The sequence below is a fragment of the Colias eurytheme genome, chromosome 25, assembly GCF_061535395.1.
Source record: "Colias eurytheme isolate Ceu_HAF_F1 chromosome 25, ilColEury1 Martin Lab GWU primary, whole genome shotgun sequence".
Lineage (NCBI taxonomy): Eukaryota > Metazoa > Arthropoda > Insecta > Lepidoptera > Pieridae > Colias > Colias eurytheme.
In genome coordinates this window covers 8,304,572-8,317,504 of record NC_143004.1, presented here as the reverse complement: position 1 = coordinate 8,317,504, position 12,933 = coordinate 8,304,572, and the positions used below count along the sequence as shown (strand labels likewise).

The 12,933-nt window shown below is 32.0% G+C and overlaps 2 protein-coding genes across 2 annotated transcripts; one reads left to right on the top strand and one right to left on the bottom strand.

Moving 5' to 3' along the window:
- Positions 1-2,073: 2,073 nt before the first annotated feature.
- Positions 2,074-8,526, top strand: LOC149897796 (nucleolar protein 9). The gene is made up of 7 exons (XM_090116408.1): positions 2,074-2,537; positions 2,882-3,704; positions 4,166-4,319; positions 5,211-5,339; positions 6,467-6,631; positions 7,279-7,434; positions 8,287-8,526. The coding sequence occupies exons 1-7, from the start codon at positions 2,339-2,341 to the stop codon at positions 8,524-8,526; spliced, it is 1,866 nt and encodes a 621-aa protein (XP_089972534.1). The 5' UTR covers positions 2,074-2,338.
- Positions 8,527-9,004: 478 nt separating this feature from the next.
- Positions 9,005-11,029, bottom strand: LOC149897795 (uncharacterized). The gene is made up of 4 exons (XM_090116081.1): positions 10,950-11,029; positions 9,837-9,960; positions 9,425-9,463; positions 9,005-9,141 (listed from the first exon to the last, which is right to left on the bottom strand). The coding sequence occupies exons 1-4, from the start codon at positions 10,959-10,961 to the stop codon at positions 9,020-9,022; spliced, it is 297 nt and encodes a 98-aa protein (XP_089972207.1). The 5' UTR covers positions 10,962-11,029; the 3' UTR covers positions 9,005-9,019.
- Positions 11,030-12,933: the final 1,904 nt, after the last annotated feature.

Below are 12,933 nucleotides of genomic sequence, written 5' to 3'. Positions count from 1 at the left end.
TAAGAATTGATTTTAAAAAATCAACAGAATGATAAGCAAAAAAATTTGAATGCAGAAAGGTTGTAAAGGCATAGGTTCACACGTTAAAGCAATAAAAAAAAATATATCTTAATAACTGAATTTATTATGGCCATTTATTCTTTTTGGTGCCTATTACTGCATAGCCTTTTTTGTAAAAAATACCATTTTAAACTTAGTAAAATGCAGCAAAAAGCCCTATTACTGCGTTTGGATCAGTTATTTTGTCAAGAAACCCAACTAACATGCAGTAAGGTCAAAAAAATACTGCATTTTAGTTAGTTTTTTAAGAAAAAAGTGTTCAATTTACTAGTGCAGTAAGAAAAATAGCTAGTTCACAGTTGCAGTATTTAAAACATTAACTGCACTTTAGCTAGGAATAATCATATCTGTGTCATTATGCTATCCAAACTAATCTGCAGTAATGCTGTATTTTACTGCGTGTTAGTCAGTTTATAATGATAAAAGAATGTTAAGTATTCACAACTAAAATGCGACAAGCTTTGATTTTACTGCATTTTAGTTGGGAGTTCGTGACAATAAATTGTATTTTCAAAATAGCTTGTACGGCGGTAAATTTTACTGCGTACTTATTAATTTTTATTTTTATTTTTTTCCAGAAATATAAAACTATCTAAAGAACTGTAAAATTATATTGCTTACTGCATTTTAGTTATGAAACCTTAAAATTTAATCTGCAGTATAATTTATACTGTATTTTAGTTGGGAAATCACGCCAAATTGTTAATTTTTTTCGTTTGCAGTAAGTGAAAACTGTTAAATAAAAACCATTCTTATAGTCTTAGAAATAAGTAAGTTAATTCAATAGAAAGCTTAAGAAACCCGCTTTCAGAATCACTAATAAAACGAAAAATCACAAAAGGGCTGTTACTGCTCTTTAGTCTCTGGTGGGCAGATATCCCCTGAGTACTTTAACTACGCAGTTGATTTTCTACGCAGCTAGTTGAACTGAGTTATAAATAATAAAATAGTTTTTTATCGTTTCATACGGTCTACCTACAATAATTTCATACTATGCAACTTCTCATCTTGCAATCACTTTCTCATATTTAAAATAAGGATTGAACGATAACTATAGAATTTGATACCTTATAGTATATGAGTAATTTTAAATAATAATAAATTGTACTTGTTGAAAGTACAGAGTTCGTACCATCACCACAATAATTCATTCACTCATCAATCTACCATCCATATTAATTATATATAGATAGGTACATAAAAAAATCTCTGCGTGTGTTCTATTGCATACATAAACGATTTTTTAGACCGACCGCGACCATGCTCCGGAAATGATGGAGACAGATGAAGAGATGTAAATAACGTGTTTTTATCATCCATGTTCCAAGAATACCTGCTGAATTGATAAAACTTTCGCTCCTCTCAGATGGTACGTTTTTCAAAATCATTAGTCGTTTATAATAATACTAGCTTACCGCCCGCGGCTTCGCCCGCTTTGTCTAAAACCTAATAAATTATATACTAAAACCTTCCTCTTGCATCATAATCCGTTGCGTAGTTTTAAAGATTTAAGCATACAAAGGGACAGAGAAAGCGACTTTGTTTTATACTCGGAGGTTTTATACTATGCAGTGATGATGAAACAGAAAAGTTTATACGAATATCTCTAAGGAAAATCTGTATCTATTGAAGTATGGAATATGGATGTAACAGCTGATTTGATGTGCTTAAAATTTGGAACAGAGATAGTAGTTATTATAGTTTGGAATAACTAGAAGAGGGCGTAGCTGCGGACTTCGAGACCAGCGAGCGCGCAAGAAGCAAATAAAATTTTCAATTTATCTGTGCATGTTATAACATCACCACTGCTCGAACGGTGAAGGATACCGACATGTCGACGAATGAAAAGTTCGACTACAGTCTACATGCGAAATCAGCCAGCTCGCACTTGGCCAGCGTGGTGAATAATTATAGCATATTATAGTCCTATACCCTCATATTAGGGGGCCTGTGTCCAGTGTCTCAGCGCCCAGCAGTGAAAAATGTATATGGGCTATCAGCTAATGATGATGATGATTATTGTTTAATATCATTGAAAATATGTATTGGTATTACTGAATCAACAAATCCTTACTAAATTTAAAATCTGTTTAAAATCTACATTATTAGTAAAGATGTTATATTGTAAATTACTGAACGAAATGTCCACAGAGTAAGAAATGGAAATGTCAACTTCAATATAGCCGACAGCGTGATTTTGACAGCATAACCTCAAATTTAAAATTAATATATGAACGTTCAACGTTGTGTTTACAAATTGTTTTAATAAAATATTAAAATGGGTGAAGAAGAACCACAAAACAACGAACAGAAAAAGAGACAACGTAAGAAAAGGAAGAATTTTATTTCCAACGCTAAAAAATACGCTAAGAAGGGACAATTAGGTCGTGGAACGCAGATACCTGAAGAACTGTACCAATATTTTGTTGGTATTTTAGATGTTATAAAGCAAGGCGTGCAAGATCCAGATGAAAGAGGTAAGCCGTGTAAATATATAAATAGTTGCACTTCACATCATACTAAATTACTAATTAATTATTATATAGTTTGAATGAACAAGTCATTTTACTTAGTTTGTAAAATAATTTTAACCTACAAACATGATTCCTACATATGTTTTTGAGAATTTATGCTGTATAGTCTGGCAAAAAAATAACATGGAGGTTACCTCTACTAATTGTTTTTGAATAATTTTGCTGATTTGATAAGACTTGTGATTCTATTGTTGTTTTACTTAAAAATTACAATACAACAACTATTTACCCACCATACAAAATTAATGGTGAAACAGTGTTACTGAAGCATTATTCTGTATTTACAGAAGCCCTAGTCAAAAATGTGCTAGAACGAACAAAAGATGAAGAGCTAAATGTTGTTGGTAACCAATTAGGATGCCGTCTCGTAGAACTGCTACTTCCCTACGCATCTGCTGAAAATCTAGAAAGATTCTTTGAAGTACTTTCACCAGAACTGCGGAAACTCTGTTCCGATAACTTCTCCAGTCATGTTGTTGAAACGCTATTACGAGTATCATGTGTTCGAGCAACAGAACATTTGCAAACAGAAGACGAACCAAGTGCTAAAAAGCAGAAAACAGATGAGAAATATACAGAAGAACACATCACAGCGTGTCGTGAATTCACATTGAAAATATGCAAATACGCATTGAATAACTTGGAAGATTTTGTCTGGGATCAATATGCGAATCATATTTTACGAAGCGCTTTGAAATGTCTTAGTGGAATAACTTTATTACCAGGAGAGAAACCTAAAGTAAACTTGTTTAAAGAGACAGTACAAGACAAGAAAGGTATTCCTCCACATTTAACAGACATGACGTACAAAGTTGTACCGGACGATTTTAAAGAGATCGTAACTGAATTCGCTAATAGATTATCATCGTGGCCGCAATTTAAAGATATGCCGTACCAGAACTTAACGTCTGGTTTGCTGCAAGTATTGTTATATGCCGTTAAGAATGTTGATAAGAAGCTTACTAAGTCGTTAGTTGGTAAGTTGTTAGATGAAAGCTTTGCACCTGATGGTTGGGTTGGGGAAGGTACAGATGATAAGAAGGAAGACAAAAATGATAGTGTAGAGGCGAGTCCGTTGCCGCCGGTATTTGAATCGGAATCTGCTGTGAGGTGAGTGTTTCATGTTAGGTAATATGATTGGTATTTATTTTCCTTTGAACTAGCTTCTCCTTAATGATTGCAATAATACAAGTTTTGGTTAGTTTTAAACGAATAATATTGTGAAGTATTTGAAATCATAAGTTATTGTGATGAAATGTAATGAAATTTCTAAAGTTTATAAATAAAACTAGCTTTTCATCTGAGTAGTCTAAAATGTTAACAAACACCATTTATCTATTGGTGAAAACATAGTTAAAAACGCTGCAGTAGTTTTTGATTTTATTGCAAACAGACAGAGGTGATGGAGGTCTTTGTTTTGTAATATGCTACTGATATAAATAGTTTATTAAATTACATATTCAATACTCAATTCAATGAATATTTATATAAATTTTAATCCTTATAAACTCAAGCTTATAAATTTGTAAAATGTTATGAAAATAATGTTCCTTATTCTACATCTATTCCAGACTATTAGAAGCGGCGCTGTTCGTTGTAAAGAAGAAGACATACACACAAATATATGCGCGCTGTTTCATCAACCGCCTCGGCCAGTTAGCAGCAATGCCGATGCTCAACTTTACAGTACAACGGCTTATAGATAACTGCCATATTAAGGAAGAGGTATTTTAGAACAACCCTTTTTATTTTATTTATGACTAGCTGTGCCCCGCAGTTACACCCGCGTGGATCCGCTCCTGCTGGTCTTAACGTGATGAAATATAGCCTATAGCCTTCCGATAAATGGGCCATCCAATACTGAAAGAATTTTTCAAATCGGACCAGTAGTTCTTCAGATATTTGAGTTTGAGATTAGCGCGTTCAAACATTTTTGATTAAACTTTATAATATTTGTATAGATTAAAGCTTAGAATACATAATTATATAAAATGAGGTAGAAGCGGCATACTGTGTTTAGTCAGTAGTTCTATCTTTGTCTCACTACAGAGTATGTGAATGTGTATGTTGCTATGTTTGTGTGTTGGTAGAATGTTTATGTAGTTAATGCGAAATGTCTTTAATTGTTTTGTTCGCATATATCACTTCTATATATGTATTCTAAGGGTAAAAGTAAACTAGACTTTGTTTGTGGGGAATTCATGATGAATTAATATTTTAGTAGTAGAAGCATGAATAAGTTATAGTTACTCGTTTAATCCGTCAGTCTATTGTGTCTCGGCCCGATCGGGCCGCTCGGTGGTCAATGGGTATTTATATATAATATTTCATCCCTAGGGATTTCTTTACCTCCCATTAGATGTAATCAATTTGTATGAGTCAGCATCCTAATAATATTATAAATCTGAAAGTTTGTGAGGATGGATGATTGTTACTCTTTCAAATTTCATGCAAATACTACTGATTACAATGAAATTTGGTATTTAGGTAGCTGAAGACCCAGAATAAAACATAGGCATCCTGGAAATCCCACAGGAACGGGAACTATGCGGGTTTATCTTTGAAAATGCGGGCTATAAAAACTAGTCTATAATTTTATTTTATTTTCTCTTTCAGTTTGAGCCAATGTTCGACGAATTGTCGGACAAATTTGACACTTTACTTGCATGTGGCAACACTGGGGTGTTGGTTGCACTCGCTAAGGGATGTTTGAGAATTAAAGCGAGACAGACACAGTTCTTGCAGGTAATGTTCTTTCGCACTTGTTTTATTTAGTTAAATTTGTAATAACTGATATTTTGTTGGTAATTTTGCAAACTTGATGAATTTTGCATGTTTTCATTGTGGTAGGTGTTAGTTAAATAAATATTTTTAATTTTAACTTAACTTACTTTAACTTTAGTTTAACAATCAGTTAAAGCTTTAGATAAATATATATAGTTTTTTGGAAGACTAAAGATATGTAAAATAGAGTCGCAATTTATTGTTATACTATAGCTGTGTCTCGCGGTTTCATCTGCAAAGGCATTTCTTTAGCGCATTCTGGTAGATAAGCTACATCACTCATCACCGATCGGTTGGCTTAGTTGGTAGCACCCAGGGCAAATATTTGTGTGACGAACATTGTTTGCTCTATATCTTGATGTTAATTATCTATATATTAAATCTATACTAATATTATAAAGCTGAAGAGTTTGTTTGTTTGAACGCGCTAATCTAAGGAACTACTGGTCCTATTTGAAAAATTCTTTCGATGTTAGATAGCCCATTTATCGAGGAAGGCTACAGGCTATATATCATTACGCGAAGACCAACAGGAGCGGAGAAACGCAGGTGAAACCGCGAAGCGCAGCTATTATTATATAATACTAGCGGTCCGCCCCGGCTTCGCCCGTGGTACATATTTACGTTTTCTCTACATAAAAACCATCCTCGTACTTCAAGGAATATAATAAAAAAAGAATTATCAAAATCGGTTCAGCCGTTCTCGAGTTATGCGCTTACCAACACATTTTGCGATTCATTTTTATATATAAGATAATATATATATGTTTATCAACCATTTGTTTTCGATAACACAAGCGAAAAGCAGCGCGCTTAGTGCAGCTAATTTTGTAATTGTACCTATTTACTATAACACTAGCTGGTGCCCCTTAGTTATACGTTTACCGCGGTTAAAACCTTTACTCTGTCTATTAAAAAAAACATAATTTTATTAAAATCCGTTGCGTAGTTTTAAAGATTTAAGCACATAGGGACAGCGAAAGCGACTTTCTATTATATTTTGTAGTAATGTACATATAAGAGTTTTAAAAATTATGTCTTATATTATATTCTTATCTTGTGCATAATCATGATTTTTTTCTTTCCAGAATTTAGAAAAAGCGCTAAAATGTTCAGACAATGAGAACCAAAAGCACTTCGCCATACAATGTTTGCGCCTGGCGCCGCTCGGCGGTAACATAGAAGTGGTCACTCAGGGTTTCTTTATACATATACACGGGTCTGTTATATTGCAGACTTTGCTCGATTTTCAGGTAAGTTATATAGTTTATTTTCTAAGGATATAAGCGAAAAAGCTTCAAAGCCAGAGGTTGTGGGTTCGATTCCCACCCGGGGCAAATATTTGTGATGAACATAGATGTTTGCTCTGTGTCTGGGTGTTAATTATCTATATAAGTATTTATTTAAAATTATATATAAGTATGTTTATCACCCATCTGGTTTCCATAACACAAGCGAAAGCTTAGTATGGGATCAGGCCGTGCCGTGCGTGAAAATTGTCCTGAAATATTTATACATATAGTTGGTTTAAGTTTGGAGCTGTATTTAAAAAGATACAATATAGTAACATAGTTAAAAAATATAGCTTGTATTTTTACATGTCATAGGAAAGTTGAATGCGATATTCAACTACTTTACCGATTTTGAACATTTCTTTAAAACGCATCAACATGTATAGTATTAATATTTATGTAAGAATAATAAAAAGTATTTATCCAATCAACTTTATCTATTTAATATTTTTCTATGGCAATATCGCTATCAATGTGCTGTCAGACTATTTAAACATTCCCAAAACTGAGATTAATCAATCATATTTGTTCGAAACAGTTTTTTTTCTTCAGAAATTTTATCAGATAAAAAAAAAAGATTTTTAATTTTTTTGTCTGTTTGTTTCCAGCGACCAACGAAACCAGTGCAAAGCCTGCTCGAGTTACAAACAGACAGTCTTTTATATATATTTAGTGAAGCGAAAGGCTGTCATGTTGCGGATGCCTTCTGTAAGGGACAGTTTGTGGGGGTGAAGGCGAGAGATAAACTTATATGGAAGCTTAAGGTAATTAAGGAATTTGCATTTGTATGAAAAAGTGAAGTCCCATGTAGTGGGGTAAGGGGCAGATGCATTATACATCTGTTTCACTGATTTCTTTAGGGACAAGTAGGTGATCAGCCTTCTGTCCTACCAGACCGAGACATTGCTTTTTTCTTCGTCTCCACCGGTAATCGAACCCAAGACATATCGGTCAACGCTCACGCGTCAACCACTGTACCAAGGAGGCGGACAAATGCCATTGCCATTTGTATGAATAACACATAATTAACGATAGATTATATAGATCGAAAAATTGCAAATAACATTTTTTAGACACTGAAGATATTTTGTAACGAACCAAGCTAAATATATTAATGAAATTGATTAACATTTAAATAAATTAAATTATCCTTTTGCAATACCTTTAAAATATCTTCATGCAAATATCCTTTTGCAAAATCCTGGTTCACTGTCATTTTCACGAATTGCTGTCCAATTTTTAACTTTCTTGTGGACATCAATGATAAATCATAAAAATAACCATTGAATAATAAGTAAGCAATAAAATAGCCCAATTAAGTTCCGAAATTATCCTCACTTTGCCAAAACGTTGCCAAGTTACGTGCCAGAGACAGTAATTTTTTGTAATAAAACATCAAATCTATATATATAAAAGAAAGTCGTGTTAGATACTCCACTCAAGAACGGCTGAACCGATTTAGCTGAAAATTGGCAGGGAGGTTGTTTAGAGCCAGGAGAAGGACATAGGATACTGAATATGTACAACGGGCGAAGCCAGGGCAGACCACTAGTTATTCATAAAATTAATAGTTAAAATATAATAACTATTATATTAAAACCTACATTATTTCACAGGGCTGCTACCAAACACTAGCAATGTCACAATACGGTTCCCGCGCTTTTGAAAAAATATACGAAGCGTCATCCAACGAGCAAAAAATCAAAATAATGGCGGAATTAAGTGATAAATCCAATCTTCTAAACAGCACCGTTTGTGGAAGATTAATTGCTACCAAATTAGATGTGGCTACGTTTAAACTTTCGCAAAAGAAATGGGAGCAGACCCATTTGAAAAGTGATAATAAAAGTGAATAAATTTTGTGTTGTTTTCAATCTACCCTCTTTTTTCAACGTCAAGAAAGGTTATGATTTTTTTTTAGAATAGAAAAAGAAACGATTACGAGGCGGGATTTGAACCCGCGTCTTTCTGTTAATTTATATATTTTATAATGCATTTGGATGATATGAAACTAAAAATATCAATTTCAAGCAGAAAGTTTTCATTTCGACTGTATTTTTAGAATGTCTACAACTTGTCTATACTCAGTACAAACTATTTGTTAGACAAACATATTTATTTTTTGAGAATCAATTGAGTTGAATTTATTGCATAAAAAAACGTGTTAATTTTTAAACGAAAGCTAATGTTTGGAAACTATACATTTTAAATTTCTTAAAGAAATCGTTTAATTTTGCAACAGAGAAATCCATAGTCTTTTTTATCGTAGCTACAACCTTGCATTACTGTATAGAAAAACAATGATTCAAATTTCCAAAGAAATAAAAACAACAATTAAAACAAATACATTTATTTAACTTTATACTGGCACATGCCGTTGCAGCCTTTTGTTATTTCTCCTCGTTGTAATTTGCAGATTTTATCTCCACACATGTATTCCCCTTTACGGAGTGATGGGTTTGCTGTGTTACCTGCAAATAATATATGTTTTTATTTAGTAAAATACTGGCAATATTCTAGTAATCTTAATTTAATTTCTATGGTACCAAAGTATAGTATTACATTATCTGTGGTAATTAGAATTTATGGTTAGAATCTATATTAGAATTTATAAGGGCCTAAAAATCATCTACTGGGTTTAAAAGTTTATATTATGAATATAAATGTTTATTAATATGTGAGAAAATAAATATGATGTGAATTGAAAATGGTAAATTATACAAGCATGTAATTATTAATTAAAAAATTACTTACCTATACTACCTTCAACCGCTTCTTTTGGGGCATATCCAGCTAAAAATAATAGAAAAATAACATTATCTAAATAGCCAGTTTAAAAAAAGTAGATGGATATATTTTATCATTCAATATCGATAAATAATGATAGTATACAAAATACAAAACGTTTAAAAATAAATTAAAAAACTGGTGTCTGGAACACATATATACTGAAACCATAAAGTATAGACTGAGTCAATCCAAAGTAATAGCGCCATCTATCGGAATTTACTAAACCTCGTTTGAATCACTTCTTACAAACGCATTTACAATGCAGCCCGTTAAGGAATAAGGATAGCATCAATTTATTCTAGACACCAAATAATGAAAGGCTAAGCTCAACTAATAATAATTTAATCTAACCTAATCAATCAATATCTTTTCTTACCTCTAACTGGTATTTTTCCCTTAGTATACTGTGGTGACCGTCTCGCTACATTAGCGGGGTGTGTCTCGTAATCTCTAGGAGCTGCAGTGGTCAGCACTACCAAGGCAACAAACAGGAGTAACGTCTGTAAACATGGAATAATTAATTTATAATAATTATTTTTTTTACATTAATTCGTAAATATTTGAAAACTAGGAGAAATTCGATGTATCGCTACGAGCAAAATACACGGATACCTACTAATAGACCGGGAGCCCATAACAGATTTTCATGAGAAATTTCCTCTCGAGTGAAACTTCGTAAAATGCATAAGGGACTTACTATGAACACTCACGACCGTCAGCAGCGAGTGCTGCGACTCCGTTGATGGGTCGGGCAGTGGTAGCCTACCACAATATTATAATATTGTCCCATAAGCATTTTACGAAGTTTCACTCCAACTAACACACCAATAAGTTTTTAGTTGATCAAAGATTTTTTTTATTTATTTACCTTGTAATAAAATATCGTCCATGTAGTTGCTTGTTTATAAATCATTAATATTATTAAATTAAAACATTATTTTGATTTACTTATTCTATATTCGTAACTAGCTGATTCACGCAACTTTGACTGCTCTGAGGAACAACGTGTTTACCTTGTAAAAAATATTAATTTAAATATATTTTAATTGTTACTATTATTAAAAAATATTAGTTATTTTCATATTATGGTAAATAACTAAATAAGCAGATTATTATATTACTTCCGTATGAAATCATTATAACCGTGACCTATACGTGTGAGTCACTTGGAGGAAATGTACAATTCACAGGAAGTTTGGTTTACTGCAAATGTATACGTAACAAATATTTAAAAAACAATGATAAATCTCCAAAGAAACAATCTTCTTGTTTAAATTTTTAACACATGAACTTGGTACTTACGTTCGCGGCACTTAAAACATAATATAGGTACCACATAAAAATACATTTATAAAAGGGATTTTATTATTTTAACACTAGTTATGCAATTTCATATCATTAAACCTAAATAATAATAAAACCAAACACACATTTAAAAACTCACTAAATAAATAAACTCTAAGTTAAATAAAGTAAATAAACAACTTACAAAAGTATTCATGGTGTGAGTCGTAGGTACACTCAATAACCTTATGAGAAGAAATACAGAAACATAGATGACTGTGAAACATGACTCAAAACAAGTCAATCAACCTGTTTGGTTTGTTCCACTTAGATCTTATATATTATTTACTCTTTGTATGTGTATACTATGCCAACCTATTAGCAAAGTTTAGAATTTATTATAAATGAGCAACGAAATTACTGCACCGATTTTGAAATTTCTTTCACCAGTAGAAACAGTATTCTACGATGACATGGATTTTTATGACTATTTAAAAGCAATTTTTGATTAAAGGAAAAACCCCGTAATAAATTTAACACATTCATTGTTAATTAAAAAAAACCTAAGTATTAATCAGGGCTCGCGCAATAGCAGTAAATTTGATCAAATCATTGTCCTTTTCTACAAAATACAAAGGAGAATAAAGCAATGTTTATTCGCAATAATTCCAAGAGCACTATGTCTCATTCTTCAAATGCTTTAAATCGCTCACTTACTATACAATTATTCTTAAGACAATTGTAGGTACAATATAGTAAAGTATTTTGATATTCAATCAGACCAAAATCTCAGTGTCTGTAATTTGTACTCCTTTGTACTCCTCCGAATATAAAATAAAAATAAATAAAAATCATTTATTGAACAAGGTTCCTTACATCAAAATATAGACCCCAGACTCCCAATATAGCTTTCGCTGTGTTTCAGGAGTCTGTGCCTTCCCGATACAATACATTAGAATAGTTCAATAAAATACATTAAAATAGTAATTAGTTACAAAGAAAATTTTACTTAAAGTTGACACAAGAAGAAAATTTATAAATCATGATATTTAAAAAAAAAATTAATAAATTAAAATATTTAAAACAATTTACATTTCATAACATAATATTTAGTTCCACAATATTTACTGTTTAGCAATTAAATAATTAATACAATTAAAATAATTAATACAATTAAAATAATTATTTGATTAGTATCATTTATAATAAACGAAGTAATTAAAGATTAAAAAAAAGTGTATTTTGAAGACGTAGTGCAAGTAGTGTGTGTGTGTGTGTGTGTGTGTGTGTGTGTGTGTTTGTATGTGCGTATGTATGTGTGTGAATGTGTTCCAATGTCGTTTTTAAAACATAAAAGAAAGCTGATATAGTTAAAAAAAAAAAAAACATTTTTAAACTTATCATTATAGGTAGATAAATAAAATTAAAGAAAATAAAAAAATAAAATAAAATAATTTATAGGTATATTTGGTAATTATTTTGTATATGTGGGCATTAAAAGGTGCTCTATTTCAGAATAATCGAGTGGTAAAAGCCATTCTTTTAGTTTTTGTAATATTTTATGATTAGTGAGAGCAAAAGCATTTTTAATATATAAACTGAAACGATTATAAAGAATGGGTGCTAGATAATAAAACTGCCTTTGTGCAAAACGAGTCTTAGTGTAAGGTACTGGTACACGATAGGTTCTTTTAGTATTCAAGGGACTATTATTTTTCGGTACCTCAGTGCGGTGAAACCGTTTAATTATTTGAAGCACAAAAATCTTACGAACACTCAATACATTAGCCCTCTTGAATAGCAGCGATGTTGGAAATTGGAACGGTAGTTTGAGCGATACTTTGAGCAGAGCTCTAAGCGCACGTTCTACTTGTATCATGTATGTTTTCGCAGCTCCACCCCAGTTAACAATACAATATGAGATCACACATTCACCCAGTGCTTTGTATGTTCTAATAATTAACTCTTGGGTTGCAATGTCTCTTAGGGATTTAAAAATAACTATAAGTTGTCTGAGCCTGCTCGACGTGCTAATAATTTGTTCTTTCCAGTTTAGTTTCTCATCAATCCAGATACCCAGGTATTTCATATTGACGGTCCTATTCAGTATTGGGCAAGAGCATACGCTAGATTTGTTATGGCGGTTACATGGAAAGATATGTAATTTAACATTGACGTTCCCCCTTGGC